Source organism: Esox lucius, chromosome 18 (genome assembly GCF_011004845.1).
Source record: "Esox lucius isolate fEsoLuc1 chromosome 18, fEsoLuc1.pri, whole genome shotgun sequence".
NCBI classification, from domain to species: Eukaryota; Metazoa; Chordata; class Actinopteri; order Esociformes; family Esocidae; genus Esox; species Esox lucius.
In genome coordinates this window covers 2,330,667-2,351,930 of record NC_047586.1, presented here as the reverse complement: position 1 = coordinate 2,351,930, position 21,264 = coordinate 2,330,667, and the positions used below count along the sequence as shown (strand labels likewise).

The 21,264-nt window shown below is 41.3% G+C and overlaps 1 protein-coding gene across 2 annotated transcripts; it reads right to left on the bottom strand.

The window, feature by feature from the left end:
• Window positions 1–14,394: 14,394 nt before the first annotated feature.
• LOC105030425 (E3 ubiquitin/ISG15 ligase TRIM25) lies at window positions 14,395–17,298 on the bottom strand. 2 transcript variants are annotated; one of them, XM_010904289.5, is made up of 6 exons: window positions 16,694–17,298; window positions 16,273–16,374; window positions 15,748–15,984; window positions 15,304–15,463; window positions 14,923–15,086; window positions 14,395–14,666 (listed from the first exon to the last, which is right to left on the bottom strand). In XM_010904289.5, exons 1-6 carry the CDS (start codon window positions 17,255–17,257, stop codon window positions 14,445–14,447), a joined length of 1,449 nt encoding a protein of 482 aa, XP_010902591.4. In that variant the 5' UTR covers window positions 17,258–17,298; the 3' UTR covers window positions 14,395–14,444. The 2 variants fall into 2 exon arrangements, with proteins under 2 accessions (XP_010902591.4, XP_012994015.3); XM_013138561.4 differs by having other exon boundaries at window positions 16,273–16,368.
• Between the last annotated feature and the right edge of the window lie 3,966 nt (window positions 17,299–21,264).

The following is a 21,264-nucleotide window of genomic DNA, read 5'->3' as shown; positions in this document are numbered from 1 at the left end:
CCATTGAAATATCCCTCATGTCCACCATTCAGTCTTAGCCCAGTCCTTTATTGACAATGGTGACTGTACTGTTTTTTGTCTAGCTAACAGGATACAATTGTGTATAAAACTGAAAAAAATGAATAGGATTTCAGGGTAAGAGTGGCCTCCAAGGTTTGACATCACACATTGCACTCATACTGCCAAGGAAAGTGTAACCATTATCGTTCACACACAAAGTAACTTCCATACATCAGAGTAAAAAGAAAATGTAAACAGCCTAATATACTGTAATATAAACACACAAACAAAAAACTATGAAAATGATATGCAGCCTACAGTTCTGTAAATAAAGCTGGAGTTTCACAACTAACGGTTCTTCACTGGTCGCTGTCCTCACCCTCCCTCTCCTGGCCACCGTCCTCACCCTCATGGCCACCGTCCTCACCCTCCTGGCCACCGTCCTCACACTCATGGCCACTGTCCTCACCCTCCTGGCCACCGTCCTCACCCTCCCTCTCCTGGCCACCATCCTCACCCTCCTGGCCACCGTCCTCACCCTCCCTCTCCTGGCCACCGTCCTCACCCTCATGGCCACCGTCCTCACCCTCATGGCCACCGTCCTCACCCTCCTGGCCACCGTCCTCACCCTCCCTCTCCTGGACACCATCCTCACCCTCCTGGCCACCGTCCTCACCCTCATGGCCACCGTCCTCACCCTCCTGGCCACCGTCCTCACCCTCCTGGCCATCCACACGCTGCTGTCTGTCTGGCCACAGATTCTCGTCCACATCACAGCCTATATTCTCCCTTGTGATGCAACGAGGGAAGAAACATGCATGTCGCAACCATCCCCTACACTGATCTCCTGTAATGTCCTCACACGCAGCATCCATTGCATGGAGCAGGGACCTCTGATCTTGAGCCCGATGCTCATACACTCTCCACCTCCAAGCGGAGAAATACTCCTCAATAGGATTGAGGAAAGGAGAGTAAGGTGGTAGGAACACCATGACCATCCTTGGATGAGTAGTGAACCAGGCCCTGATGAGTGGGCCACGGTGGAAATTCACATTGTCCCATACGATGAGATATTGTGGTGGGTGAGGCCCTACGAGACCTCTCTCATTTTCAGGGATCAAATCAAAGTGAAGGCGGTCCAAGAAGATGAGGAGCTTCTGTGTTTTGTATGGGCCAAGACTGGGGATGTGAGTGGCCACACCATTCTCAGATATGGCAGCACACATAGTTATATTGCCCCCTCGCTGGCCTGGGACATTCACCTGACTGTCAATTGCTGTAATAAATGTATCAAATGTTCCAAGGGATTCATATATGGTATTGATGGTATTATGTTCTTGACTAATTTTGACAATAGAACAGACTGTTGTGCATGTGATGACTTATACAATGAAATGACATTGACACGTTTTGGAGCCAACAACCATTAGACTGAGAATCAACAATCTGTTTAGATCAACAAGATCTATTCACTTGGAAATTCTGCTAAATGTAGGCTACCTGTACATAATCATTTGCAAAGATGTACTGAGACATTGAGACATGTACTTTTGATGAAATGAATGAGAAATTAAATTCTGTTGTGAACAATTGCCAAGTGGTTTGGAGGTTTGTCCATGTTGTTTTGAGAATGTCATTTCTGTTTCAAGAAATGAGCCAAACCAATGGAGAAAAACTGTAAAGCAATAGCACGTACCAAAGAAAAAGAAGCGTACAAGCGCAAAATCAGGCGTGCCAACAGCGCACTTGTTTACAACACCAAACATAGAACAATGCCTCACGAAGACGACCAGGAACACAGAAACTAATATAGGATACCTAACGAGGGAAAGGACACCAGGTGTGAGCAATAACAAGACATGACAGCGCCGTGGGAGGAGGAGCCGCGTGACTAGAAGGCCGGTGTCGACGCACGCCAAACACCACGCCGGAGGAGAGAGCGTGTGTCTCCCTCGCGAGGCCTCGTCACATCCATTTAGTTAGTAGATACCGGTAAAGTTTATTACTGGCTAATACGCTGTTTAAAACAGTAAATGTTATTCGTTACATTACCAACAAAAATATTGTAATCCGATTACAGATACTTTTTTGGGGGGGGGATTACATTTGGATTACTTCAATTGAAAAATAAAAGGTGCGCGAAATAATTATGACAGGTTGTATGCGTGAGTTAATTATTTAATGTTATAAAAACATAGTTTTTTTAACCAAAATATGAATTGCGCTCCTCAGTTGTGTGTGTGATCACCATGCGCCGCGCATAACCAGTTTAGTGATGGAGGAAGCGCTAGTTTACATTTCTCCGGTTTTGGTTGGTTGGATGGCTGGCAAAAACAGAGTATATCGACGATAATATCAGCCGAGTCATATAACATGTTATTTAGTTATCTACTCGACGCATAATTTTCAGAACAATGATAGGCAATAGGCCAACGTGGTGTTATATCTTTTTCAAGTTTCAAGGTTTATTTGTTAAATGCACCAAACAACACAGCCAGGACGAGTTGCACCGAAAAACTTTTACAGGAATTGTTTAATAGATTAGGCAACTATTTGTTAGATAGCTGTAACGTGGGGCTACATTCAAGATAAAACATTATATGGAATTTACCACGACATTTGAGGAGAAAAAGGTGTGTTGGGAAGCACTGTGCCAAAGGATGATTATTTGCATTTAGCGGTCACATCAACTCCATCCAGCTAGGCCATGTGATTCTGCTTGCTTTGCTTCTCTGAAAATTGTGTTCATTGATTATCATTGGCTGCTGACGTCATTTACTTTAAGTTAAGAATGCAGATTTATAATCACAGTTTATTTCTTTCATTGGCGTTTTGAAAATCCATCACTGGTAGCTCTAATAATCACAGGTTATGTTCGCGCGGATAGATCTTATTTCTAAGTGGGTGTTCACTATTGCAAAGTGCATTCGCGTGCCGGGATTTCTGCAACATTTTGACAATGTTTGTTTTGGAGCAAATCATCAGACTACTGCAGATTCAGTTTATGCGTGAAAAGCTACGGATAGCTTATTTTTAATATACAACAATGTCAATAATCTTTTCGAGTAATTGACATTTATTTTTCAACAAGGTTCTGAAGCAATTAAAAACATGAATAAAAAACAAATAACAGAACAGGCTTAAGCATCATTAGATTGTGGGTTATGCTCAGATAAAAAGTAAGATTCTGGAAGATCGAGGTTTATTGGATTAATTGGAATGACTGAATATCTGACAGACCTTTATCGTGTAATGTAGAGATGTAGCCCAATTATTGAGACTTCACAGTTTACAAAATAAAAAGCTGAGATTCGGCTCTTCATCAACAGTGAAGAGAAAAATAAGCGAAAATGAACGCAATTAGAGGAGGGCGGAAAGTTTACATGTGATGGGGAAAGTGTATGTTACAAGTGGGATACAGTTGTTCGGGTACAAATGGCAATTTCTAAATGGCATACAAGATGTGCAAACGAGGCAAATGAAGGAGTCATGTGGAAGGGTAGCATGGGAAACCATGATGCAGACATGGCAGCACTAAGGTTCTTGGGGTAGACGTGTGTGTAACAACTGTAAAAAAGTACATTGGCAATACTAAATGTGCAAGAGGCAAATTGAAGCCCTCACAGATTTAGCAATTACGCGGTTCAAAGTCTGTGAGTCTGTGGGTGTGGACATTGGTATTGGGCCTGTGTGTTTGACAGAGAGAAGTGGGAAAGAGAAACATACTCCACTCCCAGCAGGTGGCGGCATGTAACTGTGTTAAGAGCATCTCATCAGTAATAGTCCCATTCAAATCCCAGTCAGCAATGTGAAACATCTGTTGCTTTGGCCCTGAACAAGGCAGTCCTAATCACCCATAGAGGTCACTGCTGAAAGCAAGAACATTATTTCAGAATCAGAAAGTTTTATTGCAAAAATAGGTTTCACAACAAACAAGGAATTTGTGCAACAATTTATACAAAATAAATAAAAGCAAGTAAGAACAGTGGACTGAGCTTAAAAACAGAAGACTGAGCATTAATTACTAAAAAAATATGTGAGCTGCAAGATTTGTCCAGCTAAGGGTTGTGTGTGGATGTGGGGAGGGGTTATAGATTTGTCCAGTTGAGGGTTGTGAACATATGTTAGGAGTGGGCTATAGTCAGTTTGGTTCCGGGGGCATGTTCATGAGGCCTTCTGCTGTAGGAAAGAAACTGTTCTTGTGGCGAGAGGTTTTGGTCCTGATAGACCTCAACCTTCTACCAGAGGGGAGAGCACTGAATAGTCCATTTCCAGGGTGAGAGTGATCAGACCCAATCTTTGCTGTGTGCATCCATGTCCTGGAGGTGTGTAGGTCATGTAGAGACGGCAGATTGCAGCCAATCACACTCACTGCAGAGCGAATAATGTGCAGCAACCTGCATTGCATTTCAGTCAACATACCTGTTTTTGGCATGAATAAATTCCTTTGGGGTGGTTGGTGTTCTGTCCATAATATTTTACTCTTAATATATTCATTTACTATGAATACATACATATATTATCATTGGTTTGCTTTTGGATCTAAATATTTGGAGGATAATTTTGTTTAGGGTCCCCAAAAGGCTACAGCTGGCCTTTAATGCACCAGGGTTTCTAACTTAAGGTCTCCAAAACATCCGTGGGTGAGGGGCCACAGCATTCAAAGTTTTGAAAGTAGTTTTAAAAAGCCTTCTGAATTTCTAGGACTATCCAGTTCTGTGAGCATGTTTGATAACTGTTATTTTTCCCAATTCATTGTTTTAGGTGAAATAGTTCAGAAATGTATCAGGACAGCCTTAAATACAGTACTGTGCAAAAGTGATGGTGGGAGGCAGGACTTAAGGTGGGCCAGAACTAGTCTTTCGAAGCACTTCATGATCGTGGGGCTGAGTGTGACAGGTCGGAAGTCATTCAGGCTAGACGCGGTCGACTGCTTCGGCACTGGCACAAGGGTTGCGGTTTTGAAACACGTTGGGACCACGTCCTGGGCCAGTGACAGGTTGAAAATGTCAGTAGACCTTGGACAGCTTCCCAGCACATGTTCTGAGCCCACGCCTGGGGACGCCATCAGGACCAGCAGCCTTGTGTGCATTCAGCCTGCTGAGGGCAGGCCACACATCTACGGTGGATATTCTGAGCTTTAATGGCTGGGTCTTTGTTGTCCCTGTTGAAGTGGGCGTAGAACCTGTTTAACTGGTCAGTGAAGGAGACGTCGCTGGCTGTGGTTGTGGGGTTCTTTGGCTGATAGTCAGTGATGGGTTGGATGCCGTGACACATGCGTCAGGGATCAGAATTGTTGTAGAAATGCTCCCCATTCTGCAGTTTGTGGTCATTTTTGGCCATCTTGCTGTCCCTTTTCAGGTCATTCCTGGATGAGCTGTAGTCCTCCACATCATCGGATCTGAAAGTAGCATTGTGTGTCTTCAGCAGGGTCGGACCTCACTGCTCATCCACGGCCTCTGGTTGGGGTTTATGGGTGGTGGCATTGTTGATGCAGATGCTGATGTAATCCAGAGTGGAGGAATCATATGTTTCAATGTCCATCAAGGTTGGCTTGAGTGGCAAACAGTCTCCAGTCTGTGTGTTGAAACTGGTGTTGTAGTGAGTCTGAACCTTCTGGCCACACTTTGGCTGTCCTCACTGATGGTTTCACCTCCCACTGAGCTGTTACAGAGATATGATAACAAACTGTTTTAGAGTTATGATAACATCTCAAAACTACACGCTTCTACAGCTCTGCACAATTTGTTTCGTTTTCAGCATATATAACAAACACGGCTTTGTCTTCACAAATAGCCCATTTACGTCAAAGCTCTGTTTTCAGGCCTGATTACCATCAGTGGGCCAACAAAAATAATTACATGCACGCGGAACCTCAGCACCGACCTTTTTGGTTCTTCACTTGCAAAATCACTTCAGTTCAAGTTCAAAGTTGAACATGTATTTATGAAATGCACCAAATGACGCAGCGTCATCCTACACAATCAATCAATCAATCAAATTTTATTTGTAAAGCGCCTTACAACAGCCAAAAGGTGCACAAGGCGCTTTCCATTAAAAGCTTCAGTAGACAACAGAATATAAAAAATATTAAAACATATAAAAATATAAGATAAATAAAGAAAAATGTATATGTACATATATATACACATACACCCGCATACGCATATACACACACATACACACATACACATACATACACATAAAATATATAAAATGAGCAGTCGAGTCAGAGATTACGTGTTAAAAGCCTGTCTGAACAGATGTGTTTTCAACTGCGCTTTAAAAACACTGAACACGGTAATGTTACGCAGGGATGGTGGTAAAGCGTTCCACAGAGTTGGGCCCTGAACTGCAAATGATCGGCCTCCAAACTTTTTGTATTTGAATTTGGGAACGACCAGAGAGGTGTGTTCAGAGGAGCGGAGAGCTCTAGCAGGTTGGTAGACCGTTACTAATTCGGCGAGGTAGGCCGGGGCCAGACCATTGATGGCCTTGAATACAAACAGCAGGACCTTGTACTCCACCCTAAACCGCACCGGAAGCCAATGGAGTGAGCAGAGGACTGGGGTGATGTGTGAGCGTTTGGAGGTGTTTGAGAGGAGACGTGCTGCTGCATTTTGTACCAGTTGAAGCCGATTGAGGAGTGATTTATTAAGTCCAGTGTAGAGGGCATTACAGTAGTCAATCCTCGAGCTGATGAAGGCATGAATGGCTTTTTCAAGGTCAGCTTGGGCCAAGAATGTTTTGACCTTACTAAGAAGCCTTAGCTGGTAAAAGCTCGCCTTAACAACCGCACTAATCTGTTTATCAAATTGCTTACTTTTGTCAAAAATAACACCAGGTTACGCTCAGTGGGTGCAAACTGGGGTGTGAGAGGGCCAAAACTTGGAGAACTGCAGGGTGAATCCGGGCTAAACAGAATGTATTCAGTCTTACCTTCATTCAAGTGAAGGAAATTCTGAGAAAGCCACAGTTTAATGTCCTGAATTGAGTTATGGAGAGGGTCCAGCGCAGAACGATTGTTCAGAACCACAGGAAGGTAGATCTGAAGGTCGTCTGCATAGAAATGGAATTGAACGTTATGATTGGAGATGAGTTGACCAAGAGGCAGCATATAGAGTGAGAACAGAATAGGACCGAGAATGGAACCCTGAGGCACACCAGATGACAAAGGGGCAGTTGAGGAGGAAAAATCATTAAGCATAACTGAAAAAGTTCTATCAATAAGATATGAAGAGAACCAATTGAGCACTGCGCCCTGCAGACCGACAACATGTTGAAGACGGGAGATGAGGATGGCATGATCCACGGTGTCAAATGCAGCGGTAAGGTCCAGTAACACCAAAACCACCGAGCTTTTACTGTCCAGGGCTCTGAGAATGTCATTATGGACCCTCAGTAACGCTGATTCGGTGCTATGTCTAGACCTGAAACCAGACTGAAATGTATCCCCCATGCCGTGCAGTTGGAGGTGAGACTGAAGCTGGGTGAAAACAAGCTTCTCCATCAGCTTGGACAGAAATGACAGGTGGGATATTGGGCGGAAATTGGACAGTATGGAGGGATCAAGGTTGGGTTTCTTGAGCAGCGGTCTCACAATGGCGTGCTTGAGAGCAGTGGGAACAGTGCCCAAACTAAGACAGCTGTTTATGAAGGAGACAAGGAAAGGACCTATGATGTCAATAGCCTCTTTCAAAATCCTGGCAGGAACAGCGTCTAGAGGACAGGTGGTAGGCTTCAACTCATGGACAGCTTTTTTTAGGTCCACAAGAGTAACTGCATCAAAGGTCTCTAGCACACATTGTGTCGGTTGGTAGGGAATGGCAACAGCAGGGGCTTGTGTGATGGTTTGCCTAATAGACAAAACTTTGTCCAAAAAATACTGTTTGAATGCATTGCAAGTATTTACTGATGCCTCATTCACTACACCAGACACCGGATTTATGACAGAGTAAATAGTGCTAAACAGGATTCCAGGACGGTGGCTATTGCTATTGATGAGATTGGAAAGGTATTGACCTTTAGCTTCCTTCACTGCTCTCTGATAGGTGGCAAGGCTGGCTCTAAACATCTCTAATGACACCTGCAGCCTATCCTTCTTCCACTTACGCTCTGCCTGTCTACACTGGCGCCTGAAGGCCCGAGTTGTATCATTGAACCAGGGGTCCGATGGGCCTTTGGTCGACTTAGCCTTGTAAGGGGCAACAGAGTCCATAATCTGAGAGCAGATGGTGTGAAAGGATGAGAGGAGCTGGTCAGGACATAGAGGCAATGCCAATTCTACAGTAGAGGCGAGGTCGGAAACAGAGAAGGCAGCAACAAAGTCATCAACTGTAGATGGAGTAATAATTCGACGACGAAGGGGGGCAGTGGACGTGGGTGCAGGTAGAACAGCACAGATGTCAAACCATATGAGAGAGTGGTCAGAGATGGGAAAATCTAGGACCTCACAGGATGACACTGTCACCCCACGAGAGATAATAAGGTCAAGGGTATGACCTTACCTATGAGTGGGACAGGATATAGACTGGGCCAGATCCAGTGAGTCTAAGAGAGGCTTAAAATCGTTACCAAGTTTATCAGAGGGGCAACAAACATGAATGTTAAAATCACCACAGATTAAAATATTGTCAAACTTTGCCTGAAAGTCTGACAGAAACTCAGAGAATTCATTTAATAAATCCCTATTTGGTTTGGGCTGCCGGTAGATAACTGCACATAAAATAGGACAGGGCAGTGTGAGCACAAATGTTTGTAACTTGTCACAATTAAACTCTTGTGACATGGTACATGACAGCTTCGTAGTGAAAATTAAGAAATATATAAGGCAAAAATATAGTAATAGGATACACAATTAAAAACTAACAGCAATTATAAAGAGAGTAGGATGGGGAATATGAACAATATGGGTAAGTATTGAATATTATAGATACAGCAAGTACAGCAATAATATACACAACTATGTAGCAGCAATTTAAAAAGAGTGTAGGATGGGGAATTAAAAATGTCTTAAAAATATGAAAATGTAACTATATTTAAGGAGTTCTTTTCTTTGAAATAAGTGAAATAATATGCCAATGGAACAAGACAAATGACTTGATATTCAAGGCTGTTTTTCTAAAACCAAGCTGTGTTTTCTAATAGAGCTTTCACTTGTTAGAAAAATGTACCTTATTCTAAGGATGGTTTGATTTTTTTACCTGAAACCAAGATAAATAGAATTGATAAGACAGATATTTTTTGCAGTGAACCATTCTTTAATCCTCTTGAGGTGCCGTGGGTCTGTTGGTGGTCTCCCCCACCGGTCTCCCCCACCAGTCTCCCCCACCGGTCTCCCTCACCGGTCCCCCCCACCAGTCTCCTCCACCAGTCTCCTCCACCAGTCTCCCTCACCGGTCCCCCCCACCAGTCTCCCCCACCAGTCTCCCCCACCGGTCTCCCTCACCGGTCTCCCCCACCGGTCTCCCATTCCAGTGACCCCCTGGTGTCATAGCAAAGGGGGTGAATACTTAAGATCCCCCCCCCCCCCCATTTTATATATTCAATTCATGTTTTAGTTCTCACTTTGACATTTATCTCTTTTTCACTTGTCATTGAGTGGTCATATGTGTTTGCCAGCCATCTGGTGTCACATTTCTACATGCTCAGGTTTCTGTACCGGTTGTCATGTTGAAATACCAAGGTGTCACGTTAATGTGGAAGGGAGAGGTCAGACAATAGGCAGGGCTTTCTTGTGGGAATTTTATCTCAGGCGCTCTGAACAATTTTGGTTAACAATAATATTTGAAACATTCATTTAAAGGACTGCCTGCAGATCCGCTGGTCATTTTCACTTGAGTTTATGCTAGTAGTACAGTAAAAATCTTACATATGGCCCCTTTTATGTAGGTCAGTAAGAGAATCCATATCCTTAACATGTAAAAGAAAAATGATTCCAACCAGTTGTAGACCATTTCAGAAGCAGAGAGAATGGTGAGACCCTTTTTAGAACCTGTGAGAACCTGTGGGACTGATTATGAATAAATAATTTAGTAATTCAAGGAAATGCAGCAGAAGAGGCAGCAAACCAGTCAGGGCAACTGGTTGACAATAATAAGAAATAAACAATGGAGCACCTCAAATGATGTTATCGTCAGACCACCCAAAAACTTACTTCAAACATTCACAACAAAACCTCTGGAAGTTCCCTAAACATTCAATGACTATTTTACTGTTGGAATAACCTTGACGAGAACTGGCAACAATGGTGTTTATTATTTCAAAGTATTTCATTTGTCACGTGCACCAAATAACGTGCGTCATTCTGAACAATGAACTTCTTGTGACACGACATGTGACATCTATGCTGGAATTAAGAAATACATGAAGCAAGAATAATAACAGAAAATCCAAAATATGGACTATGGACAGGACGAATACACATCTTTAATATTATGAATAAGTGTTGTAGTGCCTATAAATGGATACAATAAAATGTGCTAATGTACATTGAATGTACGTAGAAATTGACCAGAGCTTATGAAATGTTAATGTGATCAGTAGATCAGTGTTGCTGGTTGAGGAGCCTTATAGTCTGGGGGTAAAAACCGTGAGTCTGGAAGTGTGTGTCCTAATGCTCCAGTAGCGTCTACCAGACGGCAGCAGTGTGAACAGACCATAGCCTGGGTGCAGCAGTGTGAACAGATCATAGCCTGGGTGGCTGTAGTCTTGGATGATGCTCTGTGCTTTCCTGAGGCATTGAGTGTGGTAGATGTTTGGGGCATCCTCTCCCCTAGTGGTCGGGGACCCAAACAACCGCTTGTGCTGGTTATCCCAAGAACCTGCCCTGACTATGTGCTAGGTAGTGCCATTACATTAGATATTCTATGTTCTTAACCAAAGCCATAAATACGACTACAGATGTGTAAGCTAAAGGAACTCTGCCTGAGATTGGCGAAGAACCCATTGCTGCCCCCGGCAGTTGTTGCATTAGTTTGATAGCTGCTTTTGTGTTTAACCAAATTTAATATTATTATTGTGAGAAATGGTTAACTGCTGATTGTCTGCTTGCAGAAAAGAAGGGGCAGCTCAGTTGCAATTGCACTAACTCACATGACCTGTGACTGGCTGAAAGGAATCCATAAAGGAATGACAGTTGGAGCTGTTTTGGAGGGATCTCATTGCAGCCTTTGATGTTATTGATCATAAATTCTCATGATCTTTTTTTTGTCACAGTTTGATATCATACAGTACCTAACTGGACAGAGGGGTTTGGGTCTCTTTTCACCCTCCCTAAATCCTTAAAATGAATTCACACTTGCATTTTATGGCACACTCAGCCACACAAACACACACACACACAGAAGACCCATACAAAAACACAAGCCTATACACAAATACACCGATACATTCCACACACATTATTTCTTGTACTATCCTTTTTCTTAAAATGTGACTCATTGACGTCAGTGTTTCGACATCTGTCATTTGTGTTTATCTTTTGTGTCAAAAGCTCACGGTTATCAAAATAAAAGAAACATGAGCTGTCACGGGAGGTTGCCAACTACCTGTATGCCTGTATCTACACCTTTGTTCAGTATGTTCTCTTCTCGATTCTCAGGTTACTCTACCAACTGTCATGTTGCAACCGTATATGTTACGCCCGTGAGCTGTCACAGAGATTTGCCAACTACCTGTATGCCTGTATCTACACATTTGTTCAGTATGTTCTCTTCTCGATTCTCAGGTTACTCTACCAACTGTCATGTTGTAATCCTCTCTAGCAGATTTGTGACATGCATCCGGTCCCAGACATGTCAAGGGCCTTTTGTCTCCAGACATTCTCAGGTTTGTTTACTGTGAACATTGCAAAATGAAGCTGTACAGGATCAGACGCCGAGCCTGTTGCCAAGGGTAATCCTCTGGACGTAGTTCATGACAGGAAAGTGTAATCCAACCCTAACCACGTAACACGTACAAACTCAAAACTCCTTACTTTTTTGCAAATTTTTTCAGTCCCCTGTAAAAGCCAGTTCACCCTAAGTAACATCCACAATAAACATGATCAGCTTCATCCATCCAACATGCCACTATCGATGTCTTTGGTTTCCATTAAATTAGTTTGAATAGGAAATAAAGTCAAATAAATAGGGTACAGGGGATATAAAAAGTCTTCACACCCCTGTTAAAATGCCAGGTTCTTGTGATGTAAAAAATCACTCACATCTGATCGATCAGCTTATTTCTCCAACCTGATTGAGGAGAACAAAAACTATTTATAAAAAATCTTCGATACAGTTGCAAAGTTAACAAAAAAGCAACGCTCAACAAGTGAATTGGGTCTCCACTTTAGCTGTAATGAATACATGAACTACTTTGATGAAAAGATTGTCACCATTAGAAAAATAACTGACTCCTCCTTAAATAGTTATAGTCCCCAAAATCTCAGTTTTTCTGAGATTGTCCTGAACCTCCCTGACCAGGTGTCAATGGGGACACTTGAATTTCTTGATAGTGTATCGCTCGACACATTCACTGAATTTGTAATGAGTTCTAAACCCACAAACTGTCAGCTAGACCCGATTCCAACAAAATTACTTAAGGAGCTATTTCCTGTGCTAGGTCAGCCAATGTTGAACATAATAAATTGCTCCCTTTCCTCCGGATGTGTAACAAACTAACAAAATGTTTTGCAAATTAAGCCTCTTCTAAAAGAATTGCATCTGGATCCCGACATATTAAACAATTATAGGCCAATATCGAACCTCCCGTTACTCTCATAAATCTGAATGCCTTCCTGAAGACAAATGTCTTCCTGAAGACAAATAACATTTATGAAATGCTGCAGTCCTGTTCCAGACCCCATCATAGTACTGAGACTGCACTCTTGAAGGTAACAAATGAACTTCTAATGGCCTCAGACAAGTGTTCCGCATCCGTCCTGTTGCTTCTTGATCTTAGTGCTGCTTTTGACACTATTGATCACTCCCTTCTCTTAGAGAGACTGGAAACCCATATTGGGCTACGTGGACATGTTCTAGCCTGGTTTAAATCTTATTTATCTGAAAGATATCAGTTAGTTAGTGTGGATGGCATATCCTCTGACAAGTCAAAGGTATGTTTTAGTGTTACTCAAGGCTCGGTTCTGGGCCCATTATTGTTCTCACTATATATGCTGCCTCTGGGTGATGTAATCCGAAATCACAATGTCAATTTTCACTGTTATGGTGATGACACACAGTTATATATTTCAATGAAGCATGGAGAAGCCCCAAAATGTGCTACTTTGGGAGCATGCGTTTCAGATATTAGGAAGTGGATGACAGAGAACTTTCTTCTTTTAAACTCAAAAAAGCATGGCTTCACCAGAAGAAAATAAATGTTTTGGAATGGCCCAGCCAGAGCCGAGACCTGAATCTAATTGGACATCTGTGGGGTGATCTGAAGAGGGCTGTGCACAGGAGTTGTCCTCTCAATCTGACAGATTTGGAGTGCTTTTACATAGAAGAGTGGGCAAATATTGCCACGTCAAGAAGTGCCATGCTAATAGACTTCTACCCAAAAAGACTGAGTGCTGTAATAAAATCAAAAGGTGCTTCAACAAAGTATTAGGTTAAGGGTGTGCACACTTATGCAACCAGGTTATTGTGAGTTTCTTATTTTAAATTTTCCCCCCTCAAAGATTTCAGTTTGTTTTTCAATTGAATTGTTCACGTTATAGGTCATATTAAAGGTGGAAAAAGTTCTGATGTGATTTATATTTGTCTCATTATTTTACATCACAAGAGCCTGGCATTTTAACAGGGGTGTGTAGACTTTTTATATCCACTGTATATAGTCATTGACAAGGTTAGAAATAATTATTTTTAAGTGATATAATAACTGTGTCCTTCAAACATGTGTTCGTCAATGAATTCCCCATTTACAGCATTTACAGCAATGTGTAATGTAAAACATCATGTAGATTATTACATTATCTGATTCTAACAGAGTAACAGGAGTATGGCAAGCTAAACACAAGAATTGTTGTAACGAAGACAAGAAATCATCTTCAAATGTACATTTCCTTTACTTTAACCTTTACATTACATTCTTTTTTACATTACATTATGTACATTCCATTATTTACATTATATTGCTTTACATTACAGTTCATTCCTTTTTATATTACATTATTTACATTACATTGCGTTGCATTACATTCCTTTACATCACATTATTTACATAAACTTGCTTTACATTACATTCCTTTTTACATTACATTATTTACATTTCATTATTTACATTACGTTGCATTGCATTACATTCCTTTACATCACATTATTTACATAAACCTGCTTTACATTACATTCCTTTTTTCATTACATTATTTACATTTCATTATCTACATTACGTTGCGTTGCATTACATTCCTTTACATCACATTATTTACATAAACTTGCTTTACATTACATAACTTTTTATTACATCCCTTTACTTTCTTGGTGATAAATGTCCGTCTGAATGTTCCTCCTGACCATCAGGGTCACCTGACCATTCTGTCCAGCCTTTCTAATCAGGGCCACAACGTCTTCATGTGTTTTCTGGTTCACGGGCACGTTGTTCACCGCCACCAGCTCATCGCCCCTCTTCAAACGGCCGTCGCGGTGAGCTGCCGAGTGTCTCACTATATCCGTAATTAGAATCTGTCAAAAGATCATTATTATCAGTATGATTAGCCTGGACTAAATAATCAACAAGATTTAGGTCATGTGTTCTACAAGCATTTAACTAGAATACGTTATAGTCTGTAAATTGAATTCACTGAGTCTTCCTCATCCCACTCTCTTCCTGTGTGTGTGTGTGTGTGTGTGTGTGTGTGTGTGTGTGTGTGTGTGTGTGTGTGTGTGTGTGTGTGTGTGTGGTTTAGACAGAGGATGTAATTTTGCCATCAACTCTCACCTTCTCAAAAGTGTCATATCCTCCAACCATTCTGAACCCAAATCCCTGTTCCTTCCTCAACAGGTTCAGGGTGACCTCTTGACCTGTGACCTGGTACGAGGGTGTAGTGAGGACAGAGTGCACTGGAGTGATGCTCCCCCACTTTTTACAATGGTGCTCAATGGCTGAAGAAAGAAGAATTAATTAATGTTTTAGACCTGCTGATTAATAACCAGACTTTTCTAAATGCAACACATCAACTATAAAAGGACACTGTTATAACTGCCCAGGTAATATCGTAGCCAATGGCACGTAAAAACTGATTAGATAATGTCTTAGCCAATGGCATGTAATCCTGGTAATGTCTTAGATAGTGTATTAATGGTTATATAGTGTATTAACCTGAACAGGACATCTTCTCCACCTCTTCTTGACAGATGTGATCCAGTCTTTTCTTGAGCTCAGTGATTTTCCTCTTCAGATCATCAAACCCCAGAGCAGAGCTAATGAGGGGACTGCATAGACCTTTGGGATCAACCAGGTCACCAAGAGACTGAGCAGTCTGCAGAGAGACAGAGATGGAGAGATAATTACAAGGAGAGAGATGGAAAGATAAATACAAGGAGAGAGATGGAGAGCTAGAGAAGAGATGGTTGAAAGACAATTATGCAGGAAAGCAGGTTTCCCCAGTCAATTTAGCTGAAAACTCTGCATCTTTAATGCATCACTGTTAAAGTGGAACGCTAAAATTCTGAGCAACAGTAACTACTTTCAATTTTGTCTAAATGAAACCAAACAAGGTGAGGAGGATGAGGTGAAGGGTCAGCATAGATGCAGGATAATGACCTGGAGGAAAGGAATGTGCTCTTCAGTGGATGACAGCTGGTCCAACTCAGCGTCTCTCCTCCTCATCAGTTCCGCTATCTCCTGCTCCAGGATCTTCTGGAGTCCCTCAGTCCGTCTGGCAGCAGCGTTCTCCTGGGCTCTGATCATGTCCTTCACCTCGGAGCGTCTTCTCTCCATGGAGCAGATCATCTCAGCAAAGATCTTCTCACTGTCCTCCACAGCTGATTGTGTGAAGTCCTGTTAGGAGAGAGATAGAGAATTAGAGGGAAATAATGCACATTTACTTGCATCAGATCGATGACTACATAGCAGGAATTCAATCTAATCAGCATTTTGATTTTGAGGCTTTAATAGGAAACTAATACCTACAAATCTATTTGATTTGGCATACGACCCAAATCCTTTTCCTAGTCTGTTTAAGTACTCACTGATAAAGGTCATATTCTGTTTAAGTACTCACTGATAAAGGTTATAGTCCATTTTAGCACTTGCTGGTTAAGGTGGGAGTCTGTACTTGATACTCACTGTGATAATGGTCATAGTCTGTTTCAACTCCATCAGCTTCCTTTCGCTCTCCTGGATCCTCTGCTGGTAGTGCAACTTCCCCTGTTTCAAACCCAGCTGTTTCTGTCAGAGACACAGTTCACCTGTCAGACCAAACCCTATGCACATAGTCTCTAAAATGTAACATCATCTCCAGTGTAACGGCTATGTTAGCATGTGCTAATGCTTTCGTTATACAATAAGATGCCTGAGACCAAGAGCGCCATTAGCTGCTGTACTTCAGACAAATCAAGATTTCTGAGGTTTTCGCCTCTGACTATCAAACCATACCCTGACCCAGATTTATTCATAATTCTGAGACGTCGTAATAATACATTTTTGTGTAACAAGTCATTATAGCTTAATGTTTAAAATGTCTAGTGATTTAAAACCTCAAATTAACCTGTTTGTCAGCCTTCTTTGTTTCAGATGACACTCTCTCGTGGCCTGTATGTTCTTCCATGGTGCACAGATAACAGAGACACTGCTGATCGGTCTGGCAGATAACCTCCGGCTGGCTTTCTGGATGAGAGCAGACCTTGTCCTGCAGTTCTGTTGACGTGTCGACCAACTTGTGCATCTTTAGTTCCTCAGATTGGCAGTGAGGCTGAAGATGGGTGTTGCAGTAAGAGGCCAGACACCCCAGACAGGTCTTGACAGCTGTAAACCTTCTCCCAGTGCAGACATCACATGCTACATCTCCAGGTCCGGCATAATAGTGAGCAGAAGGAGACACTTGTAGTCCTGTCTTCTTCAGTTTCTCCACTACATCGGCCAGCATGATGTTCTTCATCAGAACAGGTCTTGGGATGAAGGTCTGTCTACACTGGGGGCATCTGTACACACCTTTAGCCTCATCTTGGTCCCAGCAGCCCTCAATACAGTCCATACAGTAACTATGTCCACAGGCAGTGGTGACTGGCTCCTTCAGATGTTCCAGACAGATGGGACAGCTAAGAGACTCCATTGTTTCTGTCACGAGTCACTGAGAAAGACTGACTGAAGGAATAAGCTGAACAGGATGTTTTATACACCCACAAAGGAATGGGAGTGGCCTATTAGAGAGAAGATGTGTTGTAGTCAGTGTTTGTGTGGGCATGAAAATAGAGATAAAGCATTTCCACTGAAGTTGATTTTGTTTTAGTCCAAGACCAGGTCTAATCTGTGTCCACCAAACAGGCACAGATTTTGGACATTTGCTCTAGAATGTGGCATTTCTACCTACAGTCATGTTTATATCTATTCGGGTCCTAGCCTTCAAGGTTTTTCCCTTTCGAGTCGTTTGGTTTAATAAAGCGTCTGTCTGTTTTACTGATGCAACCCCTCTGTTCCTCACTCAAAACCTTCCTTTTCGACTTTTTTTGGAAAGGAAGTCAATTAGAAACACAGATGTTATCTACAGCTCTGGAAAAAATAAGAGACCACTGCACCTTTTTCTAAAAAAGTTGAAAAGGAAGGTTTTGAGTGAGGAACAGAGGGGTTAAAATTAAGAGACACTGCAAATTGAATGCTTCTGTTCCTCACTCAAAACTTTTTTTTTTGACTTTTTTGGAAAGGAAAGGAAAAGGTACAGTGGTCTCATAATTTTTTGTGGAGCTGTAGATGACATCTGTGTTTCTAATTGACTGCAATGTCTTGACATACACAGTACATGAAATAGATTATATTTTTCTTTCACATTGTCTTCAATCTATTCTTAAAAATGCCATATACATTATCGTTTTTTTTCTTGAGGTAAAAGTGTCACATGATTTTGTTTACCCACGTTGTTGAGGAAGTGTAAAGTAACCTGAGTGCCTACAACAGAACAAGATGTACTCAAGATAGCTGGCAAACCTCCATGAACACTAAGTGAATAGTAATGTGTGGAGACTCAGAAGAAATCATTGACTACTGTTAATGCCCCCTCAGTCCTACTATTCCCAAAATAAAGCCACTGACTATTGTGATGAATTGTCTGTCATGGCGGCAGCTCACACTATTTTATTTAAAAAACAATTTAAGATACACATTTTCTATTGCGAAACCAACATTTTGGTGGAGTGGATCATGTTTCTGTAACCTTTTTCATGTATTTTACTTGGATCTTGAAGTGGCCCAAAATGTTATGTACTCTTCACCCAGCACAGGCAGAAGAGGAGTGGCCACCCCTCAGAGTCTGGTTCCTCTCTAGGTTTCTTCCTAAACCTTGACCGTACTAGGTATATTTTTCTATCCACTGTACATTAACTCTTGTTGGTTGGTTTTTGGGGTTTCAGACTGGGTAAAAGCAATTTGTGACAAATGCTAATGTAAAAATGGCTTAATGTAAAAATCAAATTAATTAACCTTTCTGTGAATTACATTGAACAAAATTATAAACGCAACACTTTTGTTTTTGCTACCATTTATCATGAGCTAAACTGAAAGATCTAAGACTTTCTCTATGTACACAAAAGGCCTATTTCTCTCAAATATTGTTCACAAATCTGTCTAAATCTGTGGTAGTGAGCACTTCTCCTTTGCCGAGATAATCCATCCACCACATAGATGTGGTATTTCAAGATGCTGATTAGACAGCATGATTATTGCACAAGAGTTATATTTGATAACTCTTTTCGAAGTTTTAAGTTGATCAGAGTGTTTACAAGTGTGGAGGTCACTGTATGAGCATCCAACCTGACAACATCATAATGTTCCATGAAAGGTGCGACAGCTGTTTTGCTCCACTCAGTACATGCTGTTCTATGTGCATACCCAGCTGTATTATGTAACAATAAGACAGACTCATTCCACCAGACATACAATAAAAACATCCAGCTTGACAACACACATGATGATGTAGGTCCCATGAAGGCATTGAAAATATGTACTACCGGTTTAACCCCCGCGGCACCTTAATGAGGCGCTGTTAGGTTATGGAACATGTGACCCAAGAACCAGAAAATAAATGGCTGAATCAAGCAATAACATTATAAGTAATTTATTTTATTTGAAACATTCATTTTGGGTTACAACAACTAATTGGAATAAAGAGTGTCATAGAAACGTGCAAAATACATCCCAGTCAAAGTCAATTTATTGAATTAAAGGGATGTTGTTTGTGTCTATGTTGAAGTATGTGTGAGGGATTGAGCAGATCAACTGGTCAGGCTTCACCTTCCCATGGAACTGGGCCTGAGTACAGCCACATGCGCTCACCTGAGACCAATTCACTAATTGTTTGTGTTCTCTTTAGGAGCACACTAACGAGGCAAAGGGGAACAGTACCGAGGCAGAGGTCATGGCTGAAGCAAGTGTAGTATTTGGTTAAACTGTTTGTTTTTGTTTTATTTAACTACCTGTGTTTTATTTGCATGCAGTGTTTCCTTATTGTTCGATGGGATCACCTCGGGTCCAACCGATTATTTTTGTTTGTCTGTGAGTGTTGAAAGAAGAACAGGAAAGAAGGAAAATAACACAAGGCTTAATCTCAAATCGCAAACTAGATACTATCTACTACAAGTACGTACTTCTCGGATGATGGTGAAGTACGTAGCCTACTGCTTCGTATGTAGTAAGCTAGTATTCCAGTATTGGGATCGATTGGGACATAATAATGTACGTCGTCATATTACGTTCCAAATTTAGATTGTTTTGTTGCACATTAACATCCAGTCAAGTTTAAATATTTTGCTAGAAACAATTAAGCATTGTGTTCATTTCTTGGCTCAACAACGTTAGTTTTCCTTTCATAGCTAAATGACACTGATGCAGTAACTATCAATATATGCACAGTAGGTGACGAGAGCTGAGTTTTTCGTCAAGAGAAAAAAATGAGAGAATCGTGTGAACCCCTCCTCTTTTGCTGCGCAAAGAGTTGTGGTCTATATTGCCCCCGAAAGCATGCACGGATGCATACTTCGAAAAACTTTTGGCTTGCGATATTAAATGTACTATGGTTTGGAACACACTAATCTTCTGGCATACTTAAAGTATGCATAGTAATATCACATTCCTGAGTCTCGTGGGTCTTTCCCGCTGAAAGCACTGTCTATTTAATTTGTATGGAGCACGTCCAACCACACACCTGTCGTAATAACACACACACACGTGTTATAACACACACACACACACGTGTTACTAAATTTCCAGGAATGTCATACCTTTCTCTATGCTTCTACAAACTGCAATTCTGAGTGAATTCCAACACAGCAGACTAGTGACTAGTATTTTTACCTTCTGTGTTACATTGTTTTAAGTTGTTTAGAAAATCACATTTTTAAACTTAGATTAAAACAGCTGTATTTACCATTCGTCACAAAATGTACTTTATTTGCACATTTTTATTTGTTTTATTTCTATTATGTAGTTCTTTTGAAGAGAACATTGGGCAAGATGTGAATTTTTTGTAAATTTTTTTATAAAGAAAACATGGGCATTTCATTTTACTTCATACCAATAAATCAGTCTTAGACCAAAGCTTCTTTTACAGCTGAGCCCTGTGTACAGCAAATTCAGAATAACAGAAAACAAATAATTTTAACCACACATTTCTTATTTAGCATCGATTTAAAATGTTCTATAGAAACCAACTCTTCAAGCTTAAACATGTCCTGCAGTTCATTCCATGAATGAGGAGCATGGTACACAAACGCAGTTGTCCCCAGTTCTGAGCCCCAGGAATCTCTAAGACCAACCAATCTTGGGAACTTGTTAGATAAGTGCCAGTTCTCAAAGTTATTTTAGAAGTAAGATAGCTTGGCAGTTTATGCATTATAGCCCTATATATAAACAACAACCATTGTCTGGACCTCCTGGAAACCAGGGAATCCCATTCAACTGGAGTGTACAAAAGACAATAATGAGAGTGGAAATTTGCACCAGTAATGAAACGCAATGCAGCATGATAGACTGCATCCAGAGGTTTCAACACTGAGGCTGATGAATACATAATACAGCAAATCACCATAATATGACATAGAAGGAGCTTTGACAATATCAATTCTAACCAAA